Source organism: Lethenteron reissneri, chromosome 15 (assembly GCF_015708825.2).
Source record: "Lethenteron reissneri isolate LAM-NWPU_2019-01 chromosome 15, ASM1570882v1, whole genome shotgun sequence".
Taxonomy (NCBI): domain Eukaryota; kingdom Metazoa; phylum Chordata; class Hyperoartia; order Petromyzontiformes; family Petromyzontidae; genus Lethenteron; species Lethenteron reissneri.
Window position 1 is genome coordinate 4,486,019 of NC_083793.1, and position 20,818 is coordinate 4,506,836.

Here is a 20,818-nt window from a genome sequence, read left to right on the forward strand (position 1 = left end):
GCTACTACACGTGCAGCTACTACACGTGCAGCTACTTGTGCTACGAGGATAATCCGGCACTGGTACTTGTACTGACTGCACGTGAAGCTCCACGTCCCGTTGTGTTCGGAGCAGTCGCTTTCCACTCAGCGGCACGTATTGCAGTGTCGCCCCCGTGTGGCCACCTACACCGAAGTGATTTTGCCGTCAAAACTCCACGCCAGTGAGACGAATGAATGAGATCGATGACGCATCAAACTGAAAACACGTTTGTCAATAATGAAACCAACAAATTGCGACGTTTCGGGCAATGGCTCTTCGTCTAATCACACACGCATCTAATCTCGTGTCAGAATCTATTCGTATGTGCGGATGAAGAATAGTTTTTACCCTTTTTGTCAATGAAACAGTTGTGTTAAGATGTGCAAACACCAAACAGAAACGGCGGTGAAAAAAAAATAATAAAAATAATAATATATCTTCTTGGTTCTTTCGGTAAAGTCACGTAGAATGGAAATAATAAAATAATAAAAATGAAACATAATAAAAGAAAAAAATATTGTTATTTTATTTGTATTATTTTATTATTTCCATTCTATGTGACTTTACCGAAAGAACCAAGAAGATGAATCCCTGCAGTCACAAAAGCTTTAAATCGAAATAATAATACAATTTCAATGTTATTTTTATTATTATTTTCACCTACGTGACTTTACCGAAAGAACCAAAGAGTATGGATTCTTGCAGTCATGAAAACTTCAAATCTAGAACCAAACAGAAACCTTTTGCCAGGAACCATGCCTGCATTGACGACACGTACTTGTGGTGAACACGCAAATAAAACACTGGTGGTTAGGGTCATCAGACGGGGCAGTAGTAGTGACTGGTTGTCTAGGTAGTTAGGGTCATCAGACGGGCTTGTAGTTGTTTCACTAGTTGTCCGGGGTTATGCTCATCAGATGCGCTCTAACTAGTGACTGGTTTACTATATGGTTAGGGTTTACAACATTTGTATTTTAAAAGCAGTAAAACTTTTAGTTTGCATAGAGAGGGTTTCGTGCTGAGTATACTGCAACTGCATTTTCATGAAAATGCCAAAAAAAAAACATGTGGATGATTAATTTTAATCAAGAAATAGAACACAAATCTCGCGTGAAATTACGGACAACACAACTGCACACATTCCCACAAATGACGAGGAGCATCGGACATCGTGTGTACATTCAAAGACAAAAAAGCACGTGTTGACGCTTCCTTGATGGTCACATTGTTTATTAGTCTTGGTGGTCCTCCGATGTGTGGCAGGAGCTCCTTCAGGGAATGGAATGGAGGCAGCGACAAGTTCACCCTTGATCTACCACAGCTGCTGCCGCTGTTTGAAGCAGTCCCAAGCCTCTGGAGGCCCAAAGCTACGAGTTAGGGCCCCCCCCCTTCACAACCGCCACGAGATATGTTTTCAACAACAGTGTCAAAGAACAACAACACTTATTTTGCCAAGGCGGTGCACCCCGTACAGCGTTAAATGTTCAAGACCGTGAGCGTCAAGACGGCAAGAGGGGGCCGTGATCTGATAAAAGCCTCTGGCTGCGACCGTGCGAGACAAATCAAATATTGGGGTCCCACCTGACCGATTTCTGCACCCCCTGAGCTGACAATGTAGTCACTACACAACTGGTAATGTAGTCACTATACCACTGATAATGTAGTAACTACACCACTGATAATGTAGTCACTACGCCACTGATAATGTAGTTACTACACCACTGATAATGTAGTAACTACACCACTGATAATGTCGTTACTACGCCACTGATAATGTAGTCACTACGCCACTGATAATGTAGTTACTCTACACCACTGATAATGTAGTTTACTACACCACTGATAATGTAGTTCCTACGCCACTGATAATGTAGTTACTACACCACTGATAATGTAGTCACTACACCACTGATAATGTAGTTACTACACCACTGATAATGTAGTAACTACACCACTGATAATGTAGTCACTACACCACTGATAATGTAGTTACTACACCACTGATAATGTAGTCACTACACCACTGATAATGTAGTTACTACACCACTGATAATGTAGTAACTACACCACTGATAATGTAGTTACTACACCACTGATAATGTAGTCACTACACCACTGATAATGTAGTAACTACACCACTGATAATGTAGTCACTACACCACTGATAATGTAGTTACTACACCACTGAGTCCAGACGATGTTGATTTATCAGCTCCATTTTTTGTGCAATATCCATCGTGAACAACTTCAATCCGACAGAAGTGAACTCAGCAACCCACGCGTCGATTGTAATCATCCTTAGTAACGTGCTCAAGATTCTCTAAGCGTGAACCAACGTGCTGCATTTGAATGTCATAAGCAAACGTGGGCACACACCAAACACTGGTGAGGGTTATAACTGAATGAGTGGTGTACATTGCTAGTCATCTTAATATCAAATTTCGATTTAAAGCTTTCGTGACTGCAGGGATTAATATTCTTGGATCTTTCAGTAATGTCACGTAGAAGGGAAATAATAAAATAACAATAAATAAAACATAATAAAATAATTCTCACGACGGCTGCTTGTGTTGTGGCCGAAACGTCGTGAGAATTTGTTATTATGTTTCATTTTTCTAATTTTATTATTTCCCTTCTACGTGACTTTACCGAAAGATCAAAGAATATCTTAAGATCAATGTGCTGCTTTGAAGCACAATCCAGGCAGGGTGATGGGTTTGCATCTTGTCCCGTGGTGCAGTCGATTTCCTAAGCGAAGAAGACAAAACACATTGTTGAGCATCAACTTTCGCATGAGATGCAATGCCACTTGTATTGTTCTGTAAATAAATAAATCACCGTGTTGTATCGTTGGTTCACATTAACGTTCATATACGGGGCGTTCGACCGTGACCCAATCGTTCGGGATGCGCTTAATCTTGTCAGACCTCAGAAGCTAAACAGGATTGAGTCTAATTCTAGATTTGAAGTTTTTGTGACTGCAAGGATCCATACTCTTTGTTTCTTTCGGTAAAGTCACGTAGGTGAAAATAATAATAAAAATAACATTGAAATTGTATTATTATTTCGATTTAAAGCTTTCGTGACCGCAGGGATTCATCTTCTTGGTTCTTTCGGTGAAGTCACATAGAAGGGAAATAATAAAATAATACAAATAAAAAAATGTAAAAAAAATATTTTATTATGTTTTTTCGGTAAAGTCACGTAGGTAAAAAATATAAAATAAATTTAAATGAAAATACAAAATAGAAAATAAATAGTAAAAAAAATGTTGGTTTACTTTTAATTAATTATATATTTTTTACCTACGTGACTTTACCGAAAAAAAAACAAAGAGTAAGGATTGAGTCTATGTAGTGTGGGTGGATGGGTGACCACCGTCCATTAAACAGCTGCTTCAGGGTTGTGTCGTGTTGTGGGCAGCAGAGGGCAGTCCAACAGAAGGTCAAGGCACAGCCTTGCAATGACCTGCTCATGCCACCCTAGTAGAAGGCATGGTGGCATTCTCTTCCTAGCTGGCATCGGGAAGATCAGAGCACGTGATAACATCGTGTGACATTCAAGGATGAAAGCTACTTGGATCTATCAACTCCAGTTTGTATCCGAAACAGTGGACAAGGGGCGTTGTGGCCATTTCTCGGCGTGTTTTGTACCTCAGAGGCGTCAGCCTTAGCACGGATGACGAGGGTAGGTGATTAATCGATTGGAGTACGTAATAAAGGCAGGGGGAAGAAAGGTTTTGCGTGGATTTATTGGCTGAAAATCCTCAAGCGGAGCCCGATGGCACACCACTGTGTTGTGCCATCATGCTCGGCTAAGGAACACATTCCTGCGGAGGGAGCTGGTAGGAACCTTGGGTTGCTCGGTCAATGGCCAGGGTCAACGGCGGCGTGGTGTATTCCGCAAATATGCCCGACTGTGAGGGCGGGCACAAGCCGGCGTGAGTAGGTTAAACGTTGAGTTTTATAAGGGCACCACGGGGTGACCCGCCCCTCCCCACCCTCCTCACCCTCCCCTACCCACCCAGCCCCACCCTCCCCACCCTCCCCACCTTCCCCTCCCCACCCAGCCCCTCCCTCCCCACCCAGCCCCTCCCTGCACGACGGACACAATAATCCCCTGTGGGCTGCTGTAGCCAGAAGGTTCCTACCAGTATGAATCTATCATCGGTAGCAGAGATAAAGACAACAGTTTAACACGTAGGTTTTCGCGACTAAAATCATCCATAATACAGGTTTTATTTTTGGGTGAGATCGCGTCAATATGAATGTGTCGTTAAACCCGCCACCACCCAATACAGCATGGCACGTTCTGTTTACGTGACGAACTTTACCAATCGGCTGTGTCGGGTGGTGACGGGTTTAACGACACATTTATATTTACGCGATCTAACTCAAACAAACTAAACCTGTATTATGAACAACAACAACAAAATTCCGCCAAACGATTTATTTTTTAATCAGAGGATTTGTCTGTCTAAGTGAAGGGCCCCTCAAGTGCTGCGTACAGAAAGAGGGCTTCTCCAGGCGTGGAGTGTGCAGCCCCAGCGCGTACCTAGTTCTCACAGTCCACGTCGCTCGCGTTTTCTCCGGAGCCGTTCTCATCCCCGCTGCCCCCATCACAGTGGGGCTTTGTAGGCTTGGGACGAACTCCCTTGCAGCCTGCAGGAAGTTCCAGGTCAAAAAGGGTGCAACAGCAGGAGCCCAAGCAGCAACTGGCATCATCATCATCATGGCTTAATATTCACACCGCACATCCCACGCGATGCATCTCGAGGCGTCCAGCAGCAGGGGACCCCCCGGTGGCAGCTGTCCCAGTGCGGCGCAAGGTCAGCACAGCAGCGGCCACAGCGAGTGAGCGTTAGTCTGCCAGCATGGGGCGATGCTGCTTCGTGGTTTACCCAATTCAGTAACTTGTGCGTGTATTTATAAAATTTGGCAAATTTGGACCATGATGCCGGGACACATAGGCCACTATTTTTTAATGTTATGGGGATATTTAATGTCCCACTGTTAACCAAGAGGAGGTGCATTTCATGGTTAATGCATCCGCGGTATTAACCAGGGTGGCCCACACTGGGCTCGAACTGCAAGTCTCTGCAACAAGCATCAAACGCGCTACCCCTCAGCCGTGTCAAAGCCCGCAAAGATGCAAAATTGCTTCACGAATTTTTGCGGCGTGGCCATACCAAACAATCTACCTCGCATCGTTACAAGTTTAGTTTGTGCTGCCGTAAGCACAGCCCAGTTACGAGTAGCCGTGGACACAAAGCGCATTATCCCGCGGCTAACGTGAGCCTGGCAGGGGAGGCTCACAATGCTGTTGGTGCACGGGTCAGGGTGTCTCACCGTCATCCACGCCCCTGGGACAAGCGGGCAGAGCAGGGCATTGCCGCTTCTCCTCCGCGTCGTTGCGGGGAGGGCACTCCTCAGCCGGAGTTCCCCAGAACGTGATGGGGATGTTCTCATTGGCGCCAACCGGCTTGACGGTTCTTGAGGAACAGGCACCGTGGACATCGTAGGTGGGTGGCATGCGGGTGGCTGTGCAAAGCTGGAGCCACAGAACTTGCTGTGCAAAATATTTATAGGTCCAAAGATTTACATGTCATCGGCCATGATCTATTTGCTGCTGGATTAAGGCCTCCCCACGCTGAGCAGTCCGGGTTGCTGATGTGGGGCCACGTGTATGTGGGAGCGAATAAATAAAGTCCAACAACGCATTTCGCTGCAATGCTGTCTGCTGTCCATCGGCACAAGGCCGAGAATTAAAAAAAACTTCAACTCAGGTTAGATTTTGGGCTCAGGAATTGGGCTGGTTCTAAGTTGGGTTGGCATGATATGGCAATAATAAATGTATATTGTAGGGTATATACACTCCACATTATATCAGCGGTTTTGCTAAATATATCGGAATTACCATTGCCAATTGTTTTAGAAATAATTTCTTACATTTAACAAAACACAGACATTGTGATTTTATGAACAGCAGGAAGACCAGACGGCCGTAACGCCTTGCGTGTATATCATGTGACAACCACACTGCATGTACAATGCTGTCAGCGTTGTCTAAACCACCAGCTCCACAAAGGTCAACGTGTGACCATCTCTCTGTCTCACTTCTGCCAACAGGAAACCGTATACTGGTTTCATCATTATTAGGACTCATCAGTCCAATGTAGTACAATATATCATATTCACTCTTGCCCGATCCCTCTAAAAGCGCATATATTGAGAGGGCTTGCACCTTTACCCTATTAGGAACCCCATTAGCACTTGGCTAAAGACAACAATTATTTAAATCCAACACTTTCTGTACATGATGAGAAAACCCATCACAACAGGAAAACGACACGCAGGCTGGAAACAAACAGATGTAACAAAGGTGAGCCGGCTTGGAAGAGGTCAAAATATCTAACACTGGTCAACAACAACAAAAATTCTGGCCTGGACATTTGCGGCTATTATAGACTAATTTCAGGGTGCTGATTCCAAATCTGATCTCAGATTTGCTCTATCACATCTCATTTTATGCTATCGGCATACCCCATTTTCATTGATTTTACCCGAAATTAACTCTGTCACTTATGATTGCAAGTTGTTGCGAGTCAGTGACTGCTTTAGTGTTAAAATATGGTGCTGTATTTTTAGGATAGTGTGTTTATAATATCATTTAATGTAGATATCCACATTTATTTAATATTTTTCTTCTGCAGTTTTTATTGAAAATGCAATATTTGATATCTCAAAAACCTGATGTGATAGACAAAAACTGATGCCAGATTTGGAATCAGCACCCCAAAATTACCTTAAACCCGTTGGAATACCTTATGCCAAAAAAAGTGTGTTGACCAGTGTATAATAGATGGACTCTCTAGAGCTCCCTTCTTCCAGGCCCTTCCGCTAGCAGTTGTGAGCAATGAAATTTCCAAGCTGCACATTTAACCTTGACCCTATCGTATCGCGAACAAAAAGTAACACCTTGGCAAAGTCTGGCTGTGAACAACGGAATATGTCCGACGTGGTCACGGGACTGGTCGTGGGGGACAAGTCTCACTTCCAGGGAGGCAGCGGCGTCTTGCAGACGCGTTGGCGCACACTGGTGGAGCACTGGCCGCACGGGGGTTGGCAAAGGCTCCACTCGCCCCACTCGCCCCACTCGGGATTTTTCACCTTCAGCTCTGAAAAAGAAGACACAACGTGAGGAGCCACCCCCCTCCGCTTCAGCAACGGGACGCAGACAGCGGTGCGAGTCTCGAGGTAAGGGCTCAACGCGTTTCAGTGAAGACTCCTACTGCACATGGTTTCTGCTGTGCATGTACACAGACAGCCCTCTTGTCGTCCCACTGTCGTATAAGGACCTACCGCCTCTTCCTCCAAGAGGAAGCCAAAATACCTATCGAGAGGGCATCTTTGGAGCAAGTGCAGGGTTGCACCTGTACCACATTTTGCAGTGCTGTTGGGGGGGGGAAGTGGCGGTGCAGTGATTAGCGCACTCCCCTACGAACCCAACATCATGAGTTCGATTCCCGGCCACGGCTAAACATCGATCGCCGGACCAGTGCTCAGCCTCGCCACCGTTCAGCCGGCGTGGTGAAGTGCGGCCAAGATCAGTGGATTGAGATGCTCCGTGTGTTTCCACGTGGACGCGTGCGAGGCGCCCGTTACCGCGGATGGTGCAGTTTTCCAGGTTGTAGCAGGCGCGGATGACGAATCCCTCGCCGTTGCACGCCGTGCCCTCCTCGTCTTGCCCCACGCAGAAGCGCTGCATCGTCTGCTTGCCCACGCGGTGCCGGCAGCGGTTTTCGTACGGCGTATTGGACTTGCACGTCGACCAGGACGACCACTCCGTCCACTTGCCGTCGGCTGCGGGCGACAGGGCACCACGCGGCAAGTAACCCGAGCTGGACATGGTAAAAACTGTGATAATTTGTTTTTTTACCCTTTTATCTGGCAACAAAACTGACACCTTTATTACGAGGAGTCATGTTTGCATAGAACACAATACCTGCAGTCATAATGCAAACAAAAAACATAACTCTGATAATGTATGCACTGTCCTTGATTTTTTTACTGGCAAATGAGGTAGCAATGATGGTAAAAACTGTCAACTTTTATTTTTCAACACTCTGCCGAATTTTCTGATAAACCAAATCAATTGGCATATTTGCCCACGTGATGTCTTGATTTGATTGGCTCTGTCGGGTGGTGGAGGGTTATCTAATCTAATTGATATTCATGAAGCGTCTTCACTCAAGGCGCCTGACAGAGCTTACAAAACGATGACAGAATGGAATGATGTAGTCGACAGGGGGTGTCGGAGGGGAGTGAGGGGCAGAGGCCGGGATACTTGCATACTTGTCAACCCCTTATCAGTGCCCTACCTTGTTACAGACCAATTCAGACCTTATTGGTCACCCCGTGGTGCCCTTATACATCTCAACGTTCATCCTACAAAGTTCCATCGCAAGGGAGAAACACAAACAAATAGACAAAAACTGAAAAACTTAATTTCCTTTGACAAAAATACGACGAAAACCGCATGGGTTGACAGGTATGGAATTAACTCTAGATTTGAAGCTTTCGTGACTGCAAGGATTCATACTCTTAGGTTTTTCCGGTAAATTCGCGTAGGTAAAAATAAATAATAAATAATACAAATAATAACAGAAATAAAATAATAAATCACGACGTTTCGGAGGCAACACAGGTGGGACCGTCACAGCTAAATTTAATGATGTAATGATACGCGTGACACCACAGACATGCGAGAAGGCACAACCAGCACTAATAAAAGCCTAGGCTCTGTGGTCCTGAATTAATTGGGTAGTTTGACCAAATCCATTCATGAGGGTGTCTACATGTGGCAGGAAACCAGAGTACTTCGAGAAAAGCCACGCGTGCCAGGAGGGGAGTAACACTCAATTCCCATACAGACTGAAATTAACCCACTTGCTTTACTGCCATAGCACCCTGGCCACGAGCCACAGGCAACGGCTACCTCCACGCCCAGGGGTTAGGGATGGAGCTTCGCGATCATGGTGCGATCCACCGTGTTCTTTGCGCGCCATCTCACTGGCCCGTACCGGGGCACATGTGACGGGAGTCGCACAGCTCGGTTTGGCTTTGCCGTCCGTCCTCGCTGCCGGGGCAGAGCCGGCCCCCGTAGCGCGGTGCCGGGCTGTCGCAAAGACGGGTGTGCACCCTCGTGCCCAGCCCGCACGTCACGCTGCACCCCGACCATCCGCTCCACGCGCTCCACGCGCCGTCCACTGCGCACATACCGCGCACGGGAACACCCCACGGAAACCATGAACACCATGAACACCACGCACACACACACACACACCACGCACAACAAAAGACAAATATCCCCCGTGTAGTCTTAACAGACTGTATGAGCAAGTGCTGTTAGCGAGCACCTATGAAGGCCGGAACGATACACGAGGGGGTGGGTGGCCAGCACCACGCCCGACCGCCTTTGTCTCCCTAGCGGCGATTTTTACACACCGCACCAGGTACTCATTTGAGGCTGAGTCGACCTAGGGGAGGCCCAGGACCGGTTCAGATAATCGACACTGATGTTTGCCGTGAGCGGGAATCGAACCCAGGTCGCCAGGTTTTTAGTGCAGCGCGCTAACCACTACAACTACCGCTCCCCACACCATGCACAACGAGCACGGGCACACACCCCACGCGCACTTTACGCACAGGCACGCGCACCACACACGGGCACCCAATACTGCTGCCGTGCTGTGGCGAAGAGGCTGTGGTTCCGTGTAAGACCCCGGTAATCAGAGGCGGATCTGTGGTCCTCCCCACGGAGATGGGTGAACGGTCCCGAATTGTTAGGATTTTGAATAAAGCCCCGCATGAATAATTTGCCTGATGAATTAAATCGTTTAGTTTTTAGTTTAACCACCAGACTCAGCACCGCTGCTCAGCTTCCAGGTTCTGAAGACACCTGCTTGGAGATGGATGATTGAGAGAGAGAACACATTTTTTGCATCCCACTGGCATTTTTGCACACAGCGTTGGTGTACGGTGTTTTTTCTGCAATATTTTTGCTGTCTTTTCTTGGATTTTCTGTTTGCACTTAGTCACATATTCACTTTAAGATGTTTTTTTTGTTCATGTTTTTGTTTTTTGTTTGTTGCGGTTGCACCCGATTCAAGAGCTGAATGGCTCACAGGGCTATACCTAATAAATGAACTTGAACTTGAACATTTTGATTTAAAGCTTTCGTGACTGCAGGGATTCATATTCTTGGTTCTTTCAGTAAAGTCACGTTTTATATATTTATTATTTTATTATTTCCCTTCTACGCGACTTTACCGAAAGAACCAACAATATAGAGAAAACATTATTTACTATTTTTATTTTACCAGGCAAGGCCGACTGAGCTACATGGTTCTTTTTCAGAAGCGATCTGGCCACAAATGATAGTTCAACGAAGTGGCTTATCATGCGGAAGTTTACAGCAGCCAAATACTCTAAACGCGTGTTTCTAAATCTGGAGGGGAAAAACCAGAAGCAGCGGAAAAAAATCCACCCAACCGCGGGGATAGAGACACGCAAACTCCAAATATACAGGCGTCAGCGTCGGGATCGAACCCACGCCCTTCCGTACACCAGGCGAGGCAGTTAACATCTCGCCACCAAGATGTGACACACTTTAAAGTCACTTTCCGTCGCCTTCTCCCATGTCCCCCTCTGTGGCACTGCCAACCGTACCAGGGCAGGGGTCCAGATCCAGGCAGGGCCCCGTATCCTGGGAGGCGCCAGGGCACTGCGAGCCAAGCGGCGCCACGGAGGGCGCGGGGTTGTCGCACGCACGGCTCCTCCTCCGCACGGCGCCGTCGTCCCGGCACGTCTTGGAGCACTCGCCCCACGACAACCATGAGCCCCATGCTCCGTGAGCTGCCAGGGGGGCGTCGGGCACGGGGGGGGGGGGGGTGGCAGAGGTTGCAAACGGGTTTTGATTCCTTACCCGTACCCGGCCGCACCAGGGTCACAAATGGGTACCCGTACCCGGCTGGGTACGGGTAGCCGTTCCCTACCCGTACCCTACCCGAAATGAGTGACAAACGGCTACTCACCAGTGACTCACACCCTACCCGTACCCGGCCGCACCAGGGTCGCAAACAGCTACCCGTACCCGTACCCGGCCGGGTTCGGGTAGCCGGGTATCGGGTAGGATACGGATATCGGGCACCCGGTTGCGACCTCTGGGTGATGGGCAGGGAGGGGGGGGGGTGCAACGGCCGATGATAGGTCATTTGCAAGGCCACAAATGAGACTCCGGTGGCCCACACAATTTATGAATTTGAGGCTAAATTAAAGACTTTATTTTCGAACTTGACATACTAAAGGCTTTCTTGGCCAATGTTACAACTTTCTTTTTGATGTTTGGGCACCCTAACGCGAAAATCTATTAAGGCGCATTATTTTTAGAAGGTGTACGGATTACTCAGATAGTGTACGGATGACTTGAATGAAGTCGGCCTAAAGGAGTCATCTCAAGCAGTTTAGTTTCACAATTTGGTTTCTTCTCGTTTTTTGTGCATATCTTGTCGACTGTGTTGTATTTCAACATTTGTCATTTGTTTGCAATCACTTCTTTACTGAGCATTTATCTCAAACACCCATTTGTTCCCCCACCTGCAAACATACTGCATGGGTCGTGCGGCATAAAACACGTTCCTTCGGAGTGGGCAGGTAGGAACTTGGTTGGACAGCGCATTCGTGCACGACAGACAAATATGCACGACAGACAGACAAATAATCCCTGGTGGGCAGTGTCGAACCTGTTGTTCCTACCTGTAAAATAAATTATGATGATGACGTATCAGTGTTGGCAGTGGGCCCTCGTGCAAGTAATGAAATGAGAACCTCCCTCTATAATGTCCCTCCTCTCTTCATAGCTCTCAGTGACTGGGCGTCTCCAGCCCATGGGGCCCTTCAGTGCAATTGCATTGCTGGCACAATCAATAGCCACACCACTGCAACGAACTGAGAAATACTGAGGATATACTCGTATCAGTTTAGGGTAGGCCAAATATCCTCTTGAGGTCTCTCTCTAGAGGTCCCTCTAGTGGAGGGGCAGCAGCAGCACGAGCGGTGAATTGCAGGGCTGACTCGAAAAGAAAAACCACGGTAGATCACAAACGAGAATTGGAGTTTGGAAAATCCTGACTCGCGCCCTCTCCATCCACGGTCAGCAAAGTACTCACTCGGGCAGATCTGTCCGGTCTCACAGGCCACGCTCTCGCTGGCTGGGCCGTCGCAGCGGACGCCGCACGCATGGGCACCCTCGCACGTTCTGGCGCGACGTTTCTGTCCCGCGCTGCACGTGACGGAGCAGGCAGACCACTGGCCCCAGCTGCCCCAAGCACCTCGCACTGCGTTGCGCGCGGATGTGCAGACAAGCGGCGACACACGCACGCCAAGTGAAGGGCCCGTCGCAAACTCTTTCACGCATTCACACATTGGCCCATGGGCTCAATCGCTGAATCAAGGTGGTGCTCACAAACGCAAATGGAATCAATCTAAATTTTGGAGCTTTCGTGACTGCGGGAATTATTCTTTGGTTCTTTCGGTAAAGTCACGTATAAAGATAAAATTATAAATTAAATAATAGCATACGACGTTTCGATTGCAACACAAGCAATCATCATCAGGTATAAATGAAATAGCAACAAAAAATCTAACCAGAAAACTATAGACAGACATATACGTGACTTTACTGAAAGAACCAAAGAATAATCAAATGGAATCATCAATTATCAACACTTTGTTGTTTATTGTTGGTTTGCTTCCAGATTTTATGCCAGTGGTGCGCGAGGTGTCATCTCACGAGACAAAGTACCCATTCGGATCTCTTCCGGAGTCAAAATTATATTTAATTTAAATTAAGCGCAGAGCCAAATTCTATCTCATGGTCTTTTCATGCAGTCATTGGCGACCACAATGAGGCCATCGCCTCAGCATTGCACTTATAAACTGGAGACGTTGAATCACTGGAGGCTGCTTGGATTCAGCGGTGCCAGCTCAGCGTTCTGACCTCTGACCCACTGTGGCCACCTCATTTGTTTTCAACACTGAAGACTCCTCTCATATGGATCTCGCGTGGCCAAACGAGTGGCTTTAGCTTGGGCCATCGAATTTCCTTGAATCCGGTAACCAATCCTGGCCAAAAGTGTAGCCTACATCTGGGCCAGAGATTCCCACAATAATTTAGACAGAATTTATTTTATTTTAGTTTTAGTCTAACTGTAGTAGACGGCAAGCTGGACATTTTCTCAAGTCTGAGTCGGTGGATTGTTTAGAGTCATCTTCTTATTCTCATCGGCTACAGCAGTCAAAAACTAAATCGGTCTACTCTTCATTATCAGATGTTTGGTGTGAGGATCGCACACATGTTTTACACTCTAAACATCAGGTAACTTATTTCTAATGTACAGTGCCCTGCAGTCTCATATAAAAAGTTATCATAGTTTTCGTTTTCAAACTGGTTCATTTCATATTGTTATAGTCGGTTATGCTTTACAATATGGTGGTTAGTCACAACCGTAATGCTGAAAATGTTCATCTCGCTCGGTTATCGTTAACCAAAATTAAATCAAAACATTTAGCTGGTGTTCACTGTCATCAACAAGATGAACACTGACACCGATGGACCTTCACCAAGGAAACCAATTGGCCAGCCTGTACTGGACCACGGACGCACCATTCAACTTTCTCACAGAGTGATCTTCCTTCTTCTTGGTTCTTTCGGTAAAGTCACGTAGAAGGGAAATAATAAAATAATAAAAAATAAAACATAATAAAATAATTCTCACGACGTTTCGGCCACAAAGCAAGCAGCCGTCCTCAGGTGAAGAACAGGTCTGTCGAGAAGACAGAGTCTGAATGAAACACTCCAGACTTGGAGCGTCTATTTAAGCTGGGTTGGAGGGGGGGAGAGCGCCTTGACAAAATAATTTGCATATCAAGAGGAATTTAGCATATTTATGGGAAATTCAGAATGATCTTTGCCTGGGCCACAAATAAGCCACTGGAACGGGCTCGCAGAGTGTCCACGAACCAAGCCACGCCAGCTCTGCCCAGTTCCCTCACCTGGGCAACAGACGCCCGCGTTGCAGATGCGGACCTGGAAGCGTTGATCCAAGGGGAGTAATTTGTTGCAGGCGCCCGTTCCGATGCAGACCTTGGACCGAGAGCTGACGCCACTGCCACACGAGACGCTGCAGGGCGACCAGTCAGACCACTCCGACTGGAACGCCTTCCTGTTCGGCGCATAGCGACATTGGGGTTAAGGCGCCGTTGCAGCGAGGCGCCCTCGCAAGTTCACGCGTTGCGTTCCAACGTCTCCGATCGCTTCCAGGAGCTCCTACACTTGTTGTTGTCGTTGCCGTATTGCAGTTTCATTCATGGGGGAAAGTAAGCGAACGCGGCAGCTCGTTCCGCTGCGTGAAGGGCGCGAGGCATCTTTGGTCACGAGCAGTGCCGGATGAAGCTCGTGCGGGGCCTGTAGCATTACCTACTATAATGAGCGAAAAATGTCTGTGTGTCCCGCACGTGACGTCACTCCACGTCGACCAGCCCCCCTCATTAATAATCATGAATAGGTTACGTCCTCCACATGGAGCCCCCTCCCGCCATTAATAATCATGAACAGGTGACGTCACTCCACATCGAACAGCCCCCCTCATTAATAATCATGAACAGGTGACGTCCTCCAAATGGGGGGCCGAGGTGCCTCCTCCCCCCTTCTCGGCGTCAACTCACAACCCTCACTACAAAGGCAGAACCCTCACGTCACGTGATCTCCCTAACGCTGTTGAGACATCAAAGTAAAAAGGACGTCACGATGAACAAGGGATTATAACCTTAAAATGAAATAGGTCTGTGTCACCGCGCCCTTACAAATTGCACACGAATTGATGCAATGATTATATCACGTCGCGGGCTGCTTTGCGCTTGCAAGTTTCATATTTACTGCAATACACCCATCCTTGGACAGGCAAAAGGCTAGTATGTTATAAAGGGGCCCTAAATAAATAAATAAAGCACGTAAAAATGAAAGCACAAATGTTTTACTTGCACAGTAAAGTAATTGCCAACAGCATTAAAGTAATGATCAGCCACGGCAAAAGTGTTTGCCCAACCATGTTTCATTACTTTCATGCGGTTGGATCCCACGAAATTGATTTCTCTAAGGCGATGGTACTTTGCAAGCCCACTGGCTATCAACAAAGATTCGTTCATGAAGCCATCCATATATACAGACACAGACACAATTTCAACCGAGATGATGCGTACAAACTCAGCAATCATTGGAAGTACGTCATCAACCACTTTAAGTCATAACTGGTTGTGATGTTTTCTCCTTGTCGGCTGTCGTCCCTTACCTGTCACCTTCTGTGCTTCACCTTGGTGGTTTCTGACCCCAAGGCACATATGCCCCGCCCACTTCGTTCTGTTACCAGGATGCTTGTGCCACGCCTCTTTTTAAACCTTTAAAAGCAGCTTGCATTCGGTGGCATTCCCCCCACCCCCCACTTTATCCACCTGATTTCGATCGCTTGTGTTGTGATCGAAACGTCGTAGTTTTTTTTATTTTATTTACTTACATTTTTTCTATCGACGTGACTTTACTGAAATAACCAAGAATATGAATTCCTGCAGTCACGAAAGTTTTAAGTCAAAATATATAAAAAGGTTGATGAGCACAGGCCCAAATGATCAAAATGCCAAGTGACCAGCAACAAGAAACACAATCAAAGTTGTAATAGATGACGTAGCGATGTTTGATCGATACTCTTTGGTTCTTTCGGTAAAGTCACGTAGGTGAAAATAATAATAAAATAAAATAGAAAAGTGAAAACAACTAAATTAAAATCACGACGTTTCGGGCGCAACACAAGCGTCCGTCATCAGGTGGAAACAACCACAGCAAAAACAGTTGCTGAAGTATGCCAAAGAGATGGCTTTGACAAGGGTTATTATAAATGTTTGATCGAGCAAGGCTATTCAAACTTGAAGGAGGATGGTGGGGGGGGAAGAGATGGTGGAAATGAATTCCAAAGCCGAGCAGTCCAAGGAAAGAAGCAGAAAGACGGAAAGTTTTTGGAGCTGCAGTGTTGGTGGTTCAACAAAGTACGAGTGGAACGAAACGGTCAGTCTGGTAGACCGACTCCTCGCCATGGGTGGAGGAATGGCCGAGCGAAGTTCACGGCGCAGTCTGCATGCATGTTGAACTTATTTCGCAACGTACGTAGCCAACCGTGCTCATCGGGAGCATCGCTACGACCAGTAAACCCTGGCAGTAGCGATAGAAGAGCGAAACGGAGACCACCGACCGCCGGGAGTGAATCGGTCATCAGTCGTCCCGACTTGCTTCAACGTCGCTTCGTGCGGCCGCTCACCGGCACGCAACGCATGCCCTCCCTTGTTGGGCAAACCCAAAGGTTGGGTTCCGGCAGCAGGCTTCCTGGGTCGTCTTCTGACCGAGCAGCAGCTCCTTGCTGCACACACCGGTCCTGGGGTCCACCTCTGTGTAGCACGCTCCCGAGGCTGCGGGGCAGGGGATTGCAAGTCAGTGCGATTTTTAAATCCTTTATATTAAGTTCACTTGCTTGCTTGCTTTGCGCCCTTACGACCGTGCAAATCTTTCGGTCGTTTTTTTAACCCACTTCCCGTGATCCAATCGAGCTGACATTTTGCACACAGACTCGTTGTGCGTGACAATTTATTTTCGTGAAAACATTTTTCCAAAATTTTCCACTTTTTAGGGAATTTTTTTTTCATATTTAATTAAAAATTCCAATGTGATAAAAATGAAACTCTTACTCAAGAAAAACAGAAATGAATAATAAAATAAAACCGATGCCACGCATATAAAGGATTTATAGTGAAAAACTTTGTTTTTACGGGTTACATTTTTTACAGATTTAGGATCGCGGTTACTGGCCCGGTGGCTCAGCGGTTAGAGGCAGTGGCTCGTGAATGGGAAGGTGGCGAGTTTTTCGAATCCGCGCGGCTGTTGACTCAACCCAACGTTTTTATGGGGTCGATAAAACGGTGACCACTTTTGTGGAGAAGTCAATAATTTGTCGTCCCACGTGAAAGGGAGGTCCCCACGAGCCGTCTCGGGGGGACAGGCGCTTCATTCTTGTCGCACCCCCAACCAAGACACACACTCGCAGGATGCTTCGCCGACAGAAGACCACCATGCCCCCCCCCCTTCACACTCTCCCTCCCTTCCCCCTCGAACCTTCCAGAAGATTCCCTGTCCCTCCTCCTCTGCCTCGCATTCTACATTAATCGATTTCTCCCTTCCTTACCTGTCCCTAAAACCCACTTTCCCCGAAATTGAACCTCTCAGCCAATCCCACGTCCAGCTTCCCAGCAACTGCGCCCCACCCAGCCAACCGTAGTTAATGAATGTATTACCCTACGATGTCCTTACATAACAATTACATATAGACGCACTCGCTCCTGCCATGGGAATGAGGAATTGCCACCTCTGGCTCATTGCTCATTTGAGCAGGAAATCACTCGGACGTTTGACTATAACACGAGGCCAACTTTAATAACAATAAAACACGCAATTTATAGCACGCACATATTGCACGGACCGTGAAATTGCGGCAATTGTCATGGGCAGTGCAATTGGTACGAGTGACCACATAGCTCCATGGTTAAACAAATCAAGGCGAGAACTTCAACAAGACACCAGAGATATTCGAAGTTTCAAGCGACCTGGGTCACAAAAAATTACAAGAGTAATAACTTCAAATATCGCACGGCAATTAAGTCAATATAAATCAGAGGAAGAACATACACTTTACAGGATAAATCTAAAATACTGTACAAACATAAGTACGGGTACATACATACTGTCTAGTTAATTAAAAAGTCACCCCTGCAGCCAAGCGAACAGAAATGTAAGCGAATTTTAAGTGCACTCTCATGTTGACTGGAAACAAATACTGACCCAATTACATTTAGGAAAATTTGGTCACAATGGACAAATGCAACTATTGATATATATTAAACGGTTGATGGGCATAGTCCCAAATGATCAAAATGCCAAGTGACCAGCAACAAGCAGAATATTTGTAATCGATGACAAAACTATGTTTGATCGAGCAAGGTTATTCAAACTTGGAAGAGGAGGATGGGGGGGGGAGGAAGAGCCAATTCTTGGACTCACTCACGATCCCAAATCTTAAGGAACTCGCCCATTGTTTCAACCGCCATACCTACAGAGTCAAGGGTAATGCATTTGTGAATATCCCCAATAACAAATGAGCCTCCGAAATGTTGCTGATATTCCAGCGACATCACCACGGTCAGATTCCGCAGCTCCAGAGGGTCGGTGGATTTTTCTCCGGGTCCTCCGGTTTTTCGGGGTTTCCCTCCACGTTTAAAATCAACGTGCGTTTAGAGTATTTGGCTGCTATACATTTCCACGCGATAGGCCTCTTCGTTGAGCTCTCATTTGTGGTCAGGTCGTTTCTGAAAAAGAGCTCGATAGCTCAGTGGGGCTTTACCAGGTAAAATAAAACACATTCCTGTTGAGGGAGCTGGTAGGAACGTTGGGTTGCTCGGTCAATGGCCAGGGTCAACGGCGGCGTGGTGTATTCCGCAAATATGACCGACTGTGAGGGCGGGCACAAGCCGGCGTGAGTAGGTTAAACGTTGAGTTTTATAAGGGCACCACGAGGTGACCAGCCCCTCCCCACCCAGTCCCACCCCTCCCACCCCCCACCCAGCCCCATCCTCCCCACCCTCCCCACCCAACCCCTCCCCACCCTCCCCACCCAGCCCCTCCCCACCCTCCCCTCCCCACCTAGCCCAACCTTCCCCACCCAGCCCCTCCCCACCCTCCCCTCCCCACCCAGCCCCTCCCTCCCCACCCAGCCCCTCCCCACCCTCCCCTCTCCACCCAGCCCCACCCCTCCCATTTTTGGATGCACGACGGACGGAAGGACGGACGGACACAATAATCCCCTGTGGGCTGGTGTAACCAGGAGGTTCCTACCAGTAAAAAAAGTTTAGTTTATTCGTGTTCAGTTCTTACCGGGCTGTGCTGCTCCTGTGCTCACCAGGGCAGCTATCACGGGCAGCCACAGCCACGCAGCCTCCACGGTCAGCGACATGGCAGAGTGTGGCCCGGAGCCATCCAGTGCCGACTCTTATCGGCTCGAAGCGACGGTTTGTGATGGGGCTGTCACTCGCTCACTCAGCCTTGCAGTGCCAGCATCCTGTTTTTCTGCTCGTTGGGCATAAAACGAGAATGAAAGACACGAACAACAACAACAAGAAGAACGATTGTGGCTGTGAAAGGCCACAACATAATGTGCAATGGAAATCTGATTTGTGCAAATCTTTATGAAACTGGAAGTGATTTTTAGTTCATGGTCTCCAAAAACGTTGCTTTCAAGGTCACAAATTTGCTGTCAGGATTGAGGTGTCATATCGTTATCATAATCAGTCATGATCAGTCTGCTGCTGGGTGAAGGCCTCCACGAGCTGCCTCCATCTCTCAAGATCCGGCGATGCAATGAGCCACCTAGCACGTGAACGTGAGCTGATCTTCATTGCTCCATCTCCCCAACGGGTGTCCCACTGGACGCGTTCCATTCCTTGGCTGCAGGTCGATCACCGGCCATCGGCCCTTATAGTGGAGTCTCCTGCCCAGCTTGTTTGATGAGATCAGAGTTGTCGGGGAAAGACGCCTGACGAGGAAAAGTCGACACACTCAGAGGTGCTCTCCTAGGCCAAAACGGGGGCATACTTTTCTATATTTTAGAATTTCAGTTGCATAACTGAGTAAAGTGCTGTGGGTGGAGCGGTGGTGCAGTGGTTTGCACACTGCGCTGCCAACTCGGCAATCTGAGTGCAATTGCAAGCCACGGCTAACATCAGTGGTGCGTGATCTCTGAACCAGTACTGAGCCTCCTTGCCTTTCATCAAGCCGCACAGATGGCTATAAGTATGGTCCGACAACCTCTCACGGCTGACACGGCATGGGTAAGCTTTTATCGAGCAGTGGATTAACAAAGGGCTGTAGATTATTTTTTATTCCTACTATCCAACCGTGTCAACCAGAGCTGGGCTCTCCAATGATTTAAGTCGATCGATTACTCAACCGATTATCGATTCAGTCACTCGACTCATCAATTGGCTCACACAAAAATGAAGTTGAGTTAAATAAAGTCTCACTTCTGATCACACACGTGTGTCGCTGGACGGGAGGTAATGGGCCCGAGTGACAGGCCACGCACGACGTAGTTCATTTACAATTTTCTTAGGAATTCAATTGATTTTAAATTGACTCATTGTCCCTGGCCTAGTTTCAATGCACCCTGCCGATAGCTCTATATTTAAACATGGGCTATTTATTTAACCTTCAGGGCTCCCCTGTTGCAGGGCACACAAGCCACACACACTGCACTCCGAACAGAGGAATTTACCCATGACCAGCTGGGAGCACATTAACGCCTTGCATTGTGGGTTACGCGGTCGTGTGCGACACAGTTTTGCCGCAAAGGTGGTGCCTCTCACAATGTGATCTGTGCAGCACCGGTGGCACGTGAGCCATCTGCTAAATAGTCAATACACGTATGTGTGTGTACGTGTGTTCCCTTGTATTACCATGCAATGTATAGCATTGTACGTACTAAAGGTATTATAGTGAAGAAAGCAGTCGTTGCGTGTGTGTTTATATATGTATGAATGTATATGTTTAAATTATCACCTCCCATGTCAATCCACTGCTGTATGTATGT

At 47.4% G+C, this 20,818-nt stretch overlaps 1 protein-coding gene across 1 annotated transcript in view; it reads right to left on the bottom strand.

Annotated features, from left to right (window-relative positions):
• CFP (complement factor properdin) overlaps positions 1 to 19,294 on the bottom strand; it is a 261,228-nt gene extending 241,934 nt beyond the window's left edge. Inside the window, exons 1-11 of the mRNA XM_061551838.1 lie at positions 19,108 to 19,294; positions 16,448 to 16,595; positions 14,136 to 14,305; positions 12,251 to 12,418; positions 10,752 to 10,937; positions 9,104 to 9,289; positions 7,686 to 7,883; positions 7,075 to 7,198; positions 5,370 to 5,512; positions 4,576 to 4,682; positions 2,682 to 2,769 (exon numbers count right to left, since the gene is read on the bottom strand). Of these exons, the coding sequence (XP_061407822.1) occupies positions 4,576 to 4,682; positions 5,370 to 5,512; positions 7,075 to 7,198; positions 7,686 to 7,883; positions 9,104 to 9,289; positions 10,752 to 10,937; positions 12,251 to 12,418; positions 14,136 to 14,305; positions 16,448 to 16,595; positions 19,108 to 19,186 (1,509 nt within the window). The 5' untranslated portion in view covers positions 19,187 to 19,294 and the 3' untranslated portion in view covers positions 2,682 to 2,769. The remainder of the gene's footprint in view (positions 1 to 2,681; positions 2,770 to 4,575; positions 4,683 to 5,369; positions 5,513 to 7,074; positions 7,199 to 7,685; positions 7,884 to 9,103; positions 9,290 to 10,751; positions 10,938 to 12,250; positions 12,419 to 14,135; positions 14,306 to 16,447; positions 16,596 to 19,107) is intronic.
• Between the last annotated feature and the right edge of the window lie 1,524 nt (positions 19,295 to 20,818).